We start from the raw sequence: 15,273 nt of genomic DNA on the forward strand, positions 1-15,273 counted from the left end.
TTTGGTGAAACATATAAGGTTAAACACAAATACATAAATTAATTTGATAATCCTTAAAATCATAGTTGCTATTACATAACTGCAGTTTTTAATGAAACCATTTTCAGTAAATTACTTTTTGTTAACCAAGACTAACCCAAAATAAGAAAATAATTATATCAAAGGAAGGAAGGGAGGGAAGACGAAAGGGCGGGGCGTGGGGAGAGAAAATATCTCTCCAGGTATTTCAGAAATATTTCTAGAGTAATGAGATTTAAAGATTCCAAATGTGGAAAAGTCATTTATTAGAAACTAACTAAAGAGTATCTCTAGGTGACAATGATAAATTCTCTGGAAAAGACACTGCCTAAGGGCAGCCTTTCATGCCTTGCTCACCACCCTCATCCCATTGTCTATATTTTTAAATCAGACTTCTATTTTTCCTGTCTAAACATACGAGACTCCAGTGTTTCAAAAACATCTCAAAGGCCCTAACCCAGAAGTTATTTATTCCCTGTAGATCATGAAACCAAGTTTTCCTACAATAAACATCTTCTGATGAGTTGAACAGTTCCCAATTTGAAGTCTTAAAGAAATAAAAACAGTAATATCTCCTGATTATCCAGAAATAGATTCACATTATGGATTTTTCACACATGGTCTGGGGAACTCTTCCTATTATGGGAAGAAGGAACACCTGCTCTGAGCTCTATCTATGGGTCCCAGTTTAGTGGCAGGAGTACTCTAGTCCATTCATTGCAAAAAAAAAAAAAAAAAACTATATCCTAAAATTCACTCATATATTCATTCAACTAACTTACTAAGTTTTAGGGACCAAGATAAAGATTTAAAAGTCTCTAAGATGTTTACAGTTTAATTTCATGTTCATGTGAAAAAGTACTATCAATAAAGGAAGAGTAGTACAAAAAGAAAAATGAATATATAAATCTTAGGAGTTCTAGCTAAAGGAAGATGATTTAGCATCGCTTTCTTCTATATCCTTTTTCTTAGAACTCAAGCTATTATTACATATCAGACCCTGGAATAACTTTCTAGCTAACTTTCTGATAATTTATAACATTATTACAAGATAATATTGTTACAATTTGTAGCTAACATCAGATTTTCTACTATCCAATCCCATACAATTCCCTAGATACATTGATAACAAATTCACTTTCCCTTTAATGGGCCACACTTAACTTTTAGACTCAGAGGCTAGTGGGTCTCTTTAACCTAAAGAGATAATTCAGCAGCACAGTAAACACATACACACATAACACACACAGGGCCAAATGTTTATGAAACCATTGCATTTGCAGAGAAAACCGGAAAATTCAGCTAACTGTGTTAGCTATGTGAAAAGAATGCAACCGATTATCATTAAATTGTTAAAATTATGAGAATATATAAAAATATATAGAGATACATGTGTGTTTGACTTATTCAGTGATAAGTTATCTGTGACATGCCCAGAGATATACCAGACATTTCGGATTATAAGATAAATATTACACAATCAGAACCCTCAAGGAGCTCACAGCCTGGTACTGGGTATCTTTGGAGGGACCTAGAGAAGTAGGTAGTAAATAGGCACTCAGCAAATCCCAGGCAGTGCAGCAGTCCTTTGCTGCAATCCAATAAAATGAAGGTCTAAATCCAGGCATGCAACAACCTACACAAAGTCAGGTTTGATCCAAGAAAACGAAGTCAAGATACAAGACTGAAAGCAGCCCTAGGGAAGAGCAGAAAGTTTCTAGACAACTGTCTTGGGAATAGGGTGCTGTTCTCTCAGGCACCAGGCACAGACATTCCGGCCTGAAACTGCCTGATAGTATCACCAGAACAATGGGAGGCAGGGGTCAGCTACAGTGTTGTTTTGACCCAGGATGTCAAGCTGCTGCCTGATTTTGTCAAGAGTTTTGGTTCCTTTTGCTTCAGGGCAGAAAACTGAAGACCCCCAGGGGCACTGAGAAAGGAGATGGACTCAACATTTTAAACCATCTAGGAGCACTAATAGGAGCATGTGCACTAAGCTCAGGAGAGCCCCAAAGAGGAAGTGCTTAACTGCGCCTGTTAGTAGGGTAGGGGCAGGGTGGGAGTGCCAGAGGGGAAGATGGGGAAAGTTTCAGAGAAAGTGGTGACATTTGTGTTGAGGCTTGAAAGGTAAAAAAGGGATGTCTCAGTGTTACTAAAAAATCCAGTATCACAAAGACAGAGAAGCATAAAAGAATATGGGTGGTCCCCAGTGTTAGAATGGTAGGATCATTAAACTTAGGGTAGATGTGGGAAGTGGTGGGAGATGAAGCAGAAAAGGTCACCATGGGTCAGATCCTAGAGAGCTTTGTATACCTTGTTATGGAATTTTGATTTTTATATTGGGTTGGTAATGGAGAGCCACTATGGGATTTTAGGGATGTGATCAGATTTGCCTTGGAGGAGCATCATGTTTGTGACAGTATGAAAAAATTAATTGGAGGTAATATAAGCCCTAATGCAAGAAGACCCATTCGTGTATAGGTGGTTCAATCCATACCAGAAATGATCAGTGCTCAATTATATCTCTGAATTAGAGAAAAGTAGACACTTAGGATCAATAGTAATGACTGACTGGATCAGGGCTGAGCAGAAGTATGGGAAAAGAATCAAGGAAAACTTCAGATTCTCAACTTGTGAAACCAGGTGGATAAAGACACCATAAAATAAAATCACAGCTATGGAGAACTATATATGAACAAAGACTACGTGAAAAAATGTTTGAGGTTAGGACTGTAGGATAGTTTGTTTCCCAAAATTTTTTCATTGTTCTATTGAATGTATAAAATTGTTTGGGAGACAGAACATAAAGACTCCTAACTCTGGGAAATGAACTAGGGGTGATGGAAGGGGAGGAGGGCAGGGGAGGGGGTAAATGGGTGACGGGCACTGAGGGGGGCACTTGACGGGATGAGCACTGGGTGTTATACTGTATGTTGGTAAATTGAACACCAATAAAAAGTAAATTTATTAAATAAATAAATAAATAAATAAATAAATAAATAAATAAATAAATAAAATTCCAGAGATTCCTCAAAACCCTAAAATGAAAAAAAATAAAAATAAAAATAAAATAATAATAAAATAAAATTGTTTGGGGCTACATCTAGGTTTAAATGCACACTCTGCAAATTACTAGTTTATAACTGAGTAGATTATTTAACCTCTATGGGTTTAGTCTCAGCCAATATTAACTTATTTATAATTCATCTTGTTTCAAAGAAGATTTAAAATAGTTTCTAGGAATACACACCATTCAACAAAACAAGGTATATAAAGAGAGACCATGAGAAACAAAATAAATCCACAAGCGTATGATGTATAAATCTTGAGCCAAATCTCAGACTCTGTTCTGAGCTTCCCAGCTGCCCACCCATGGTGGGAGACACCATGAGTCCTACGACTCACTTCATCCATTGTTAGCTAAGGGGCATTTCTGAGAAACTTCACCATCAGGTACTCATAACCCAGATACTTTGTGAAATAGTGATCAGCACAAGAAATAACATCTGCGAGCTTAATATGATGTCAAGTATCTCAGTATCAGTCAGTGTTATGGCAGCTAAAGCACAAATCAGCAAAAGCACTTCTATGGAGGCCAAAATAGCACAAGCTGGGTAAAGAGCTATTTCAGGCTCTGGCTGATTCCAAGAAAAAGTTTTAGCATATCTAAAGAATCAAAAGACTGCATGTTTATTCAGGAAATCCTTCATAAAGAGCCCTCCCATAAAGTCACTCAAGAACACAATCTAACCTTCCCTTCCCTTCCCCAGCCACTTGATTATTGAACAGCTGGTCTACTAATGGCAGTTCTCAAGTTTTTTTTGCCTTGATCTATTAAAATAAAAAACCCACTTTTCAGAAATATAGGATGCAGCATAAAATCCCATTAAATAGGCCAACTAAAGAAAGGAAGTCTAGACTCACAAAAATTCTAAATACTCAAAAGATATTTCAATCCCTTTAATATAAGCAATTTGCTTTAAAAAAATGCTCATTAGACATCCTCAAAGACTTGCTTTAGTAAGTTGTTTCTAATTTATATGATTTCCTACCCCTCAATGCTGCCAAAAACTTGAAAATGTCTTGTTTCCCAAGTAGGTTAAATGGTTTATATGCCTCTCTTGACCCATATAAACTTGTGCACAATCTATTAATTTGCTTACTCTTCATCATATCTAGGGCATTAATTCAGAATCAGGCAGTGAAAATGTACAGAGGCTAAAACATAAGAAGTCTTGATCTTAGAATGTGGCATGTGAGGCATATGTCCTTCTTTTGTCCTTGTAGTTGTTTCTATAGATTACTAATTAAAAATTTATGTGTGGGAAGTGTGATACTTACTCGATGCAGAGTTTCCATAAAGATTTATGAAGTACATATTTCCATATAAGACTTTCTTAGTGGTTTAAGAAGAATGAGGGAAGAGAGAGATTCCAATGCTATTCTTTGTAACTTCACATCTATCCTACCCCCATACAGCTAAGATACCTCTGGACATGTTTATTTATGACCAAAGATTTTTTTTAACAACATAATGGTCCTTCTTGCACTATAGCAAAGGTGTTAAATCAGCAGAATCAATGTCATTGCCATGGGAAAAGAATGTGATGACATTCTTGTGCAGCCAAACAAAAGAATTGTGAATAAGAGGCTGAGAACAGTGAATAAGAAGAAAAAAAAGAGCTTAATGCAAACTGAAAAATATGGTTAATACTTGAATTCGTGAAGTATGAATGTCCATTAAGTACCTTTTACAGTATTTTTTCAATTTTTATGACTTTATATATATATTAAGATTTTATTTATTTATTCATGACAGACACAGAGAGAGAGAGAGGCAGAGACACAGGCAGAGGGAGAAGCAGGCTCCATGCAAGGAGCCCAACGTGGGACTCAATCCCAGGTCTCCAGGATGATACCCTGAGCTGATGGAGGCGCCAAACCGCTGGGCCATCAGGGCTGCCCACTTTTTATATGTTTTTAACTAATACTTACAAAATATACATTATCATAGGCTAACTTTAAGATGACTTTTAGGTTTTTCATAAGGCACACTTGGAGTAATAATACATTTTTAATAAAATTTTACTATCAATTTCAAAATCTTCTATTTTTTGGGGGGTCTCTGGATTTCAACACTGAAACACAAGCCAATGATCTACAAATTGTACCCCCCGATCCACAAACACACACAAAAATCTGTCCTTTAAGTTTTTAAAATGCACAAATTTTAAATTGCTTCTTATAAAACTGGATTTTGAAAAAAAATTTGCACCAACCGAATGTGGCATTTTAAAAATTCTTTTTATTTTATTATTTTTTTAATTCCAGTATAATTAACATATAGTGTTCTATTAATATTGTTCCTACAGAAAAATTGCTCAAGCACTTAGGACCAGTCCTGACTTTGGTCACAGTCTTCCTTACATGATAGGGTTAGTAAGAGTGCAGCTCTCCACTAAAGTCCTAATGGCTAAAAGAAGCCACAGGAAAGTAGTCTGGGAGGCTACTCATCCTTTCACAATAAGGATAGATTCAGGGTTTAACAATATATTGTGTTCTTGATCATTTCACAAAATATCTAGATGCAGAACAGGAATCAAAAATATGAAATTGTAGTTCCTCAGTTGAACTAGGGATTTTTTTTATTGTGACTTTAATGTTCCTCCAATATCATGAGCCCTAATGAGAAACTACAGGTATATTTTTTTAAAACTGTAATACGCAATGGCAACCAACAGACAGAAGGAGGAAGGAGGGGGCGAAGGGAAAGCAAAGCATAAAAATAAATGTTTTTATTTTGAACCCTAATTATTTGTTAAAAAGATGTGCTTCGTCTAAACAGAACAATGGGATTGGTAAAGCCAACTCCTCTGGATTCCTCTTACAGAGGTAGCTTTCTCGCTTCTCTCTGGAAGAATGGAAAAACGATGGGGCAAGCCCAGAATTTCCCAGCCTCAGCGCTGTTGACAATTCAAACCAGATTATTCTTTGCTGTAGGGACTGTCCTGGGCATTATGGAATGTCTAGCAGCCTCCCTGGTCCCTACCGACTGGATCCCAATGGCACTAGCCCGGTCTTGACACTGCAAGATTGTCTCCAGACACGGAAAAAAGTGCCTCCGGTCAAGAACTACAGTATTTTTAAATTTTTCTTCAGTTCCTTTGAGCTTTCCAACTGAGAGAAAAGACTACTACAGCCAGAAACATGATGTCTGTTAAGCATCTGCCTTTAGTGTAGGTCCTTTGGCTCGGGTAGTAATCTTAGGGTCCTGGGATCAGGCCCAGAGTCGGGATCCCCGTACAGTGGGAATCTGTTTATCTGTTTCTCACTCTCCCTCCCACTTCCCTTCCTCCCCTGCTTGTGCTCATTCTCAATCTCTCTCTCTCTCTCTCTCTCTCTCTCTCTCAAATAAATAAATAAAATCTTGGGGCACTCACTTGAGTGGCTCAGGGGTTGAGCATCTGCCTTTGGCTCAGGGCATGATCCCAGGGTCTTGGGATCGAGTCCCACATTGGGATCCCTGCAGGGAGCCTGCTTCTCCCTCTGCCTCTCTGTGTCTCATGAGTAAATAAATAAAATATTTAAAAAATATATATGTAAAATAATTTAAAAATAAATAAATATTTTGCCCAGGGGTTCATTTATACCCCTATTTGAGTGCTGTATTTCATATTTTTAAAGATACTGTATTTAAAGAAACAGAGATAAAAAGAAGCACAATTCTCACAACAGAAAGTCATTCTACATGAATCCTTCCTTACCTCCCCAGGGAACCGTCATGAGAAGCAGCCAAAAAGTAAAATAGCAAAAGCGAGAATAAAGACCACCTCCAGAGGCAAAGAGTAGCACACAGCAAGGAACGAAACATTATTTCTCCCATCTAAAAAAAAAGTCTGATTTTCCACTGCTGCTCCCACTCCGGGCCACAGCACCTTTCCTCTGCTCCCTTCGCAACAATGCCCTTCAACAGAGCTCAGGCAGCTGTCGCCAGTCCTCCTCCCATCTCTCTTAACCACATCCATGCGGGCCATCGCTGTCCATGAAGGCCACCGCGGTCCGTGCGGGCCACCACAGTACATGCAGGTGATTGTGGTCTGTGCAGGCCATCGCAGTCCATGCGGGCCATCGTGGTCCATGCAGGCCATCGCCATCCATGTGGGCCATCATGGTCCATGCGGGCCATTGCAGTCCATGCGGGCCATCGACATCCATGTGGGCCATCATGGTCCATGCGGGCCATTGCGGTCCATGCGGGCCATCACCATCTATGTGGGCCATCGCAGTCCATGCAGGCCATCACCGTCCATGCGAGCCATCGCCATCCAGGTGGGCCATCGCCATCTAGGTGGGCCATCGCCGTCCGTGTGGGCCATCGCCATCCATGTGGGTCATCGCCATCCATGTGGGCCATTGCAGTCCATGCAGGCCACTGTGGTCCGTGCAGGCCATCACCATCTATGTGGGCCATCGCCGTCAGTGCGGGCCATCACGGTCTGTGCAGGCCACTGCCATCCACGCAGACCATCGCCGCTGCCAGGATGGTGAAACCGCCTTGTCAGGGTTTGCAGTGACCTTTGCACGAATAAACGCAGAGGCCCTTTCTAAGCCCTCCTCTTACTTCCCAGGGGGAAACATTTGGCGCAGCAGCTGAGGATTCCTCTTCCTTCTTGCTCTTTCCCCTTGGCACCGGGATCCCCCACCCTCTTGATTTCCCCCTTCCCCACTGGCTGCTCCATTCCAGCTCCCTTCCTGGTTTCCTCCTCTTCTCCCCTCCGCCTTCATGACACAGCAAACCTGGGCTTGGGTCACGGATCTCAGTCCACACTCGCTCCCTAGTGAGTCCCCCATCCGTGGCCCTAAATACCGCCTCCGTGCAGCTGGCGCCCCAGATCTGCTCTCCCAGACCCCAGGCTCATGTATCCAACTTCTGACTGGTCGCCTCAGCTTGCATAGCAAATAAACGTTTCCAACCGAAATGTGTCTAAAAGTGAACTCCGGATCCTCCCCACCTAAAGGGGCCCCATCCACAGTCCTCTGACACCATCCGATGACAGCTGCGTCCTCTTAGTCACTCGGGCAGTCATCGTGGCACCCATCGCTCTCAGCCTCCACGCCCGGGTAGTTCAGAAGACCCTATCAGCTCCACCTCTGAGACACTTCGGTATCCTTCCATCACTCATGTCCTTCCCTGCTTCCACCCTAAGGGATGCCACCAGCCTCTCAACTCGAACACCGCAAACATCTCCTCACGGGTCTTTCAGTTTCCCTCTCTGCACCTCGAGGATATTCTCAACACAGTGGCCACACCAAGTCTGTTCAAACCTAAGTCATGGGACACCTGGGTGGTGTAGTGGGTTGGGCGGCTGATTCTTGGTGGCCGCTCAGGTCACGACCTTGGGGTCCTGGAATCCAGCCCCACGGCACTGAGCTCCTCGCTGGGCATGGAGCCTGCTTAAGATTCTCCCTCCCTCTCCCGCTGCCCCTCTTGCTCGTCCCCCCCTCCTCAGAATTAATACATCTAAATTGGGAAGTGAGCTCTATTATAGATAGATAAATCGATCGATTGATGTATAGATCTGCACTTACACAGAACATCTCCTTACAAAGAGTAAACTTGGGGCACCCCAGGGGGTTCAGTCAGTTAAGCATCTGGAGACTTCCGGCTCAGGGCATGATCTCAGAGTCCTGGGATCCAGCCCCGCATCAAGGCCTCCAACTCCACACTCAGCAAGGAGTCTGCTTCGGCTGCTCCCTCTGTCCCTCCCCTCGCTCATGCTCTTTCTCTCTCAAATAAATAAATGAAAAATCTTTTTAAAAAAGAGTAAACCTGATGAAATTCAAGATGCATAAATGTTGACTTTAGATTGCATGTATTTTTGTATATATGTATATATAATAATATGTAATATGCACGTACACATATATGCATGTACACACACATATATACAATCAAGATACAGATATTCACTCATATAGAAAATCCGTTTACAAATAATAATCTTGACCAAATTCCTTACATAGACTCGTGGCCCCTTCACTCACCTCTTTATCATTCCTCTAACAGCTCTGTGAACACTGAGGATGTCTTCTAACTCTAACATGCTGTGACTCTCAGTAGTTTGAAAAAGAGCTGATGTCACAAACACATTGAGTTACAGTATCACTAAGGGCCAGATCCATTCTTAGTTACATAATCCCTGAGACACTACCAGCCTTGCTGGCCTCAAAAGAGAGGCTTGGGGTACAAAAAAAAAGGGAGGGAGGGGACTAAACAGAGCCCTGACGCTACCAAAATTCTTAGTGTATTTTCATTATTAATCCTTGGCAAAGGAGCAGACAGTTTGGAGGTGGAAGAAGGCAGTGGGGAGCTTTAAAATAATAATTATTTATTTATATTTCCCTAAATACCATGGCACTTTCTAGTCACAGATGCTTAGGAAGCAGAAAATCACCCAAAGACCTCATTCCCCCCCTCCCACCCCCTGCCAAAATCTCCACAGTAGGATCAGACACCCAAGACCATACTTTCCCTGCTAACTGGCTGTCAAGCAACTACCTCCAACAAATGGCAGTTTTTATCACTAATTCTTTCACGCCGCCTTTCATCTGTGAGGTCTGTAATCCATAAGAACAGCCTGATAATGATTAAGTAAAATCAAAGTGATCTTTTAAAAGCCTGTATGCTTTTATCGTTATAAATGCTTCACAAGTGAAAGATCAGTCAAAGGCATAAAGGTACCCTGATTCGAACTTCCTTTGTGATTGAATTAGTGTTTCTTTTGGAAGGCTCAACCATGAATTGGCTGATGTTGTCCCAGAGGCTTTCCTATGCCCCCTTTCCCATCACTCTTCTTTCACGGACTCCTCTCGGTTACCTAGGAGTCCCTCCTGCTGCCTTCCACATTCCGCCTACCGCACACTCATGTTCCAGACTCTTTATAATTCTCCTTCCTAACACTACCATGTGTTTTTCCAAAGACTCAATTTCTTTGAGAGGCTTGCTAGGTGGCTAGCTAACCTAATAATCTTTACCACACCGTTGGATTAGTACTCATTCTCTTCAGAATTGTTTTTCAAGCAGAAATTTCTAGAAATTCTATCAACATCCCGGCGCAAAATGTTGTAGGTATTTTGATAAGCAGTAGGAGAGGACACTTGAATATAACTAGACCTTTTAGACAAGGATTGCTTTACTTGGCCATAAGGAGTTGAGGTATGTGTAGGGGTTCTGCACAGACACCCCCCCCAACACACACACACACACACACACACAACGTGCCATTTTGGCATATGGATTAATTTGAGCTAAAGACACTTGAACCCCTGTGGGCTCAAAAGAAACTCTGTCCTTCCCTTAACCACACAGAAGAATCTAAATTGGAGGTCCTTCCGAGGAAAACAGTTATTAACAGAGAGAAATTTTATCTGAGTGACCCATCTGTATGGTCTGGCAAACATGTAATTACCAAACATCTGCTCTCCTTATTGCCCTGTGAAATGCATTTCTTTCCTCTGAAATTCCAGACCCCTAACCCCTTCTCCTTACAGAAAGACATATATGTATGTATGTATGTATATATATACACACACACACCTCATTTTGCCTGTCTTTGGTACTTCCATATCTTTGTGGAGTCCCCATATGTATTAAATTTGGTTTTCTCCTGTTACTCTGCTTCATGTCAATCCATTTCTTTTTTTTTAATTAAGATTTTATTTTTAAGTAAACTGTACACCCAACGTGGGGCTTGAACCCACAATCTTGAGATCAAGAGTCACATGCTCTATGAACTGAGTCAGCCAGGAACCCCATGTCAGTTGTTAGTCCTGTCAGAAGGACCTTTGAGGGGACAGGAATTCTTGCTCCCCAACATATGAAAGCTGTTTTCTCTGAAACCATCCTCAAGGATGAGACTGTAACTCCAGCGCAGCCTGGGTGGCTCAGCGGTTTAGTGCTACCTTCAGCCCAGGGCATGATCCTGGAGACCCAGGTTTGAATCCCATGTCGAGCTCCCTGCATGGAGCCTGCTTCTCCCTCTGCCTGTATCTCTGCCTCTCTCTGTGTCTCTCATGAATAAATAAATAAAATCTTTAAAAAAAGAGAGAGAGAATGTAACTCCAAACATCTAAGGAGTCTCCATCCAGTTGGCTTTCCACTGCGCCTAAAATAAAATCTATACACCTGTTTAAAATCAAAAGGATCTGGCCTCTCCCTACTTGTCTCTACTGCATACACTACACTCCAGCCAAACTGGCCTTCCCATCCTGCTTGAACATGCCAAGTTGCACCATTTTCCTGCCTTAAAACCTGCATTGCTATGTTCTAGTTCTTGACATGCAAATTAGTCTTCATTTTGGTTCCCACTTCAAATGTCACCTCTTTCAACAATCTCAAGTAATCCCATAATCACTTTCTAATACCTCACCTATTTTATTTTCTTTAATCCCTATCACTGATTTTCACCATGCCCCAGCCACCTCCCCTCTGGTAACCATCAGTTTGTTCTCTATAGTGAAGAGTCTGTTTCTTGGTTTGTCTCTCTTTCTTTTTCTTTTCCTTGGTTTGTTTGTCTTATTTTTTTCATGGTATTATAACTGCGAAATGCTTCTGTTTGTGTATTTGTTTCCCTGCTCCTCTTAGGCCCCCTACTAATGTACACTCTTCGTTGCCTATCATGTTCATCACTGTGTCCCTCATGTTTTGCACAGAAATTGATATGTATTCAATGCTCAATAAATATGTGCCGAATGAATGCAAGAAGATGAATCCAAGCATAACTTAACCTTTAAATTTAAATAATAGAGAAATCTCGTACTAATATTGGAAGGGGGTCATGGTTAATATCACTATGACTAATGTAACTAACTTATGTTTATAAGACTTTTATTGATCATGGACTACAGCATTTTTCCAATAAAACATTATAAATATTGGATTGACAAATATTCCACTTGCTTTTTTGAAAAGGTGTCCTTTTGATAAGATGTCACAAATGAATGCCAACATTCCTTAAGAAATATTGCCAACTCATCTTATTATTCTGTCAGTGTTAAGAAACTACATTTTCCTTTGGCCAATTTCTAGCTGTTCAAGTATGTAGTATCTATTGCTGGGACTTCAGAAGCCAATGAGCAACTTGCTTGTCACATGCTCCAACAAATGATCTCTTCCTCTATGCAGTGTAGCTAAGCAGAAAAGCAGCTCTCCTAAGATGATAACCAACACAGCACAGAATATTATTATACCTATGGTTTATTATCCTGCAAAGTTTACCCCAGCAGGCTGCCAAAAGAAAAAAAAAAGCGGAGCAATTTAGCAATTTGGTTCTCTACCAGGCAGGCCCCATTTAGCTAGTTGTAGCTTAAAAGCAGATGTCTGAGAGCAAGCAGTTCAGCAAGCAGCAGTCAGATGCTTTTGTAGAGCTTTTTTCTTAAAAGGAAAAATTGAGGCAGGTCAGTGGGTTACAACTTCCTGGGCTTGCTATTGTTATCTATAAGGTGAGGTATCACCACTAAACCTGCTTTGCTAAAGTGAAACTCCAAGCTTAAAAAAATGAAAAACAAGCATTTTTCCTTCCAAGAATTAAATAAACTGGTTTTAAAAAAGGAAACTTAACATAAGTAGAGAGGGGGAAAAAATACCCACCAGTCACTAAGAGCTGAATAACATAACTTTCCCTTTAAGGAAAACATGTAGCAAAAGAAAACCTTGTTTTCTAAAAACTGCAATGACATTTCTTGAGACCACACATCCTAGGAAAGCTTGATTGTTAATTCTTCCAGAGGAACTGTTAACACTTAAATGACAAAACTCTATTAACCTCTATTCTGCAATTATGTCACTATCAAATTAAATTTAAGGAAATACGCACAGACCCTATCTTGGCGTCCAAAACAAAAATTTCTTGGTGTTTTTCGGGGAGGGTTGGGAGACTAAAGAGGAAGTATCTTTTTCATCAAACCTCTTAAACTGCCTCACTTCTCATTAATTTGGTCCTCTTTGTATTTTTGTGTGTGTGTGTGTGTGTGTGTGTGTGTGTGTGTTTCTTCCCAGATCAATTTCAAGGGTAAAGTCATCTCTAACTGGCATGCACTGTAAAACCGTAAAAATCGTTTCCACTGTTCATGGACCGTTTACAATCTGCAAGGTTTGGTGTGGGTATGAAACATATTCCTGCCAGCGGATAGCCTCATCAGCAGTGCTGAAAACCAATCCTTCTGTTTGGCTCATCAGGCCATATGGCTGCATAAAAAGGGAACTAAACAAAAGTGCAACTAATGCACCTTGTCAATATGAGTTTGGAGTAATTATCTGATATAATGGCAAAGAAACTGCAGATGAATATATTCTCTTAGTCTTTAGTCATCCACCACTGCAAACATACACTAATTCACTGGGAGAACAAAAAAAATCAGATAAATGTCCTTTCTATCTTACAGGAACTAAAATAAAATACAGGGCAACAAAATTATATATATATATATATATATATATATATATATATATATATATATGTGTGTATATAAAACAGTTCAATTATATATATAATGTATTACATATATATTATAGTTTAATTATATATAATGTATTACATACATTATATATAGAAGTATATTATTATGCTATATATTAGTATATCATTGTATAGTAATAATTTATAATTATGACATATCTAAATATATAAGTTAAACATATAATTAAAATTTTGTATGCATATATCACAGTTTCAAACAGAATCCCAGGTGTTTTGTAGTAACATCTTCCTAAAGATTAAGGGTCATGGTGCAAATGCAATCAGCGGTCTGAGTCCCCGGGGCAATTAAAAAGCGAGCGGAAGCAGCAAGCAGCGAGGTGAAGTCGCGCCCCCCTGGCGGCCTCCAGAGCGGCGCTGAGCTCCCGCCGCAGCACTTGGCGGAGCAGCCGGGAGCTCGCCCTCGCGCCCCCGGGGCGTCGGGGTCACGACGGCAGCGGGTCCCCGCTCGCAGCGCCGCTCCGGCTTTGCAAAACCCCGAGGCAGCGTAAGCGTCCGCCTCCGGGACCGAGAGGCCGGGCGGTCGGAATCCCACCCTGAGCGTCGCCCCCGCCCCCCGCGGTGCAGACCCCAGGCCCCCCGCGGTGCAGACCCCGCCCCCCGCGGCCCCCCAGCCCGAGCGCCCTCCCGGGTCCCCGCTGCCGAGGGTCGCCCCCGCCCCCCGCGGTGCAGACCCCAGGCCCCCCGCGGTGCAGACCCCAGGCCCCCCGCGGTGCAGACCCCGCCCCCCCGCGGCCCCCCCAGCCCGAGCGCGGCGGCGGGACGGAGCGGGCCACCTGCGCCCCCCGGGTCCCCGCTGCAGGTGCCTGGGTCCCTCCTCGCCCTCTCGGCCAGCGCGTCTCGTCCCCGAACTTTCCAACTTCGGAGCCCGCGCTCCCAAAGGAGCCACGGGGGAGGGGGGCGCCGGGCCCCCCCGGGGCGCGAGGGCGCAGGAGCGCGCGGGGAGCCGGCCCGGAGCAGGTGCTGGGAGGCGGGGGTGGGGGGCCCGGGGCAGGGGGAGGCGGGAGGGTGGATGCAGAAGTTGTCACCCCGGGGATGAAGGGGCGGGGCGGGGCGGGGGGGGGGGCTGGGAGGAGGAAGCGGGAGAAACCGAGGGAGAAACTCTGGCACCGCACACATGCATGCACACGCACACGCACACGCACACGCACACGCACACGCACATGCACACACACACGTGCACACACGCGCACGCACGGCCTGTTTCCAAAAAGGACGAGCCGCCCCGAGCCCGGGAACCGGGAAGGCGCAACAGCTCCCCAAGCTCCGTGAGCGGCAGAGCGCCCGGGTGTCGCCGGGTCACCAGGGGCCCCCCGGGGAAGGCGAGCCGTCGCCCGCGGCACCTGCGCGGCGGCCCGGGGCGGCGGCGCGCGGGGGGGCACTCACCCTTGAGGCCGGGGGGCCCCGTCTTCTCGGCCATCTTCCCCCGCCCCTCCCCGGCCCCCCGCGCTCTGCTCCGGCGGCCGCCCGGCTCAGCAGGCTCTTTGTGGCGGTGACGGCATCTGCGCGCTCGCTGGCCGGGTGCGGGCGCGGGTGCGGGCGCGGGTGCGGGTGCGGATGCAGGTGCGGGTGCGGGTGCGGGCGCGGGCGCGGGTGCGGGTGCGGGTGCGGGTGCGCGTGCGGCCGCGGGTGCAGGTGCGGGCGCCCCTCGCGCTGGCGCTGCTGCGGCCGCGGTGGCTGCGGCGGCGACTGTGCAGGCGGCTGCGCCGCTCGGGCTGCG

At 43.8% G+C, this 15,273-nt stretch overlaps 1 protein-coding gene across 7 annotated transcripts in view; it reads right to left on the reverse strand.

The window, feature by feature from the left end:
* Positions 1 to 14,988, reverse strand: part of SLC44A5 (solute carrier family 44 member 5) — a 344,022-nt gene extending 329,034 nt beyond the window's left edge. For 4 of the 7 annotated variants that reach the window (XR_013384133.1, XM_077905063.1, XM_077905066.1 and 1 more), the window contains exon 1: positions 9,064 to 9,152. Coding sequence is in view for 1 of the 7 variants with exons in the window: in XM_077905065.1 (XP_077761191.1) it covers positions 14,940 to 14,973 (34 nt within the window). In the remaining 6 variants the exon portion in view is untranslated. Of the gene's footprint in view, positions 1 to 9,063; positions 9,153 to 9,760; positions 9,812 to 14,939 lie in introns of those variants that run through there. The other 3 variants (XM_077905068.1, XM_077905064.1, XM_077905065.1) reach the window with 2 other exon arrangements.
* Between the last annotated feature and the right edge of the window lie 285 nt (positions 14,989 to 15,273).

Source organism: Canis aureus, chromosome 8, assembly GCF_053574225.1.
Source record: "Canis aureus isolate CA01 chromosome 8, VMU_Caureus_v.1.0, whole genome shotgun sequence".
NCBI classification, from domain to species: Eukaryota; Metazoa; Chordata; class Mammalia; order Carnivora; family Canidae; genus Canis; species Canis aureus.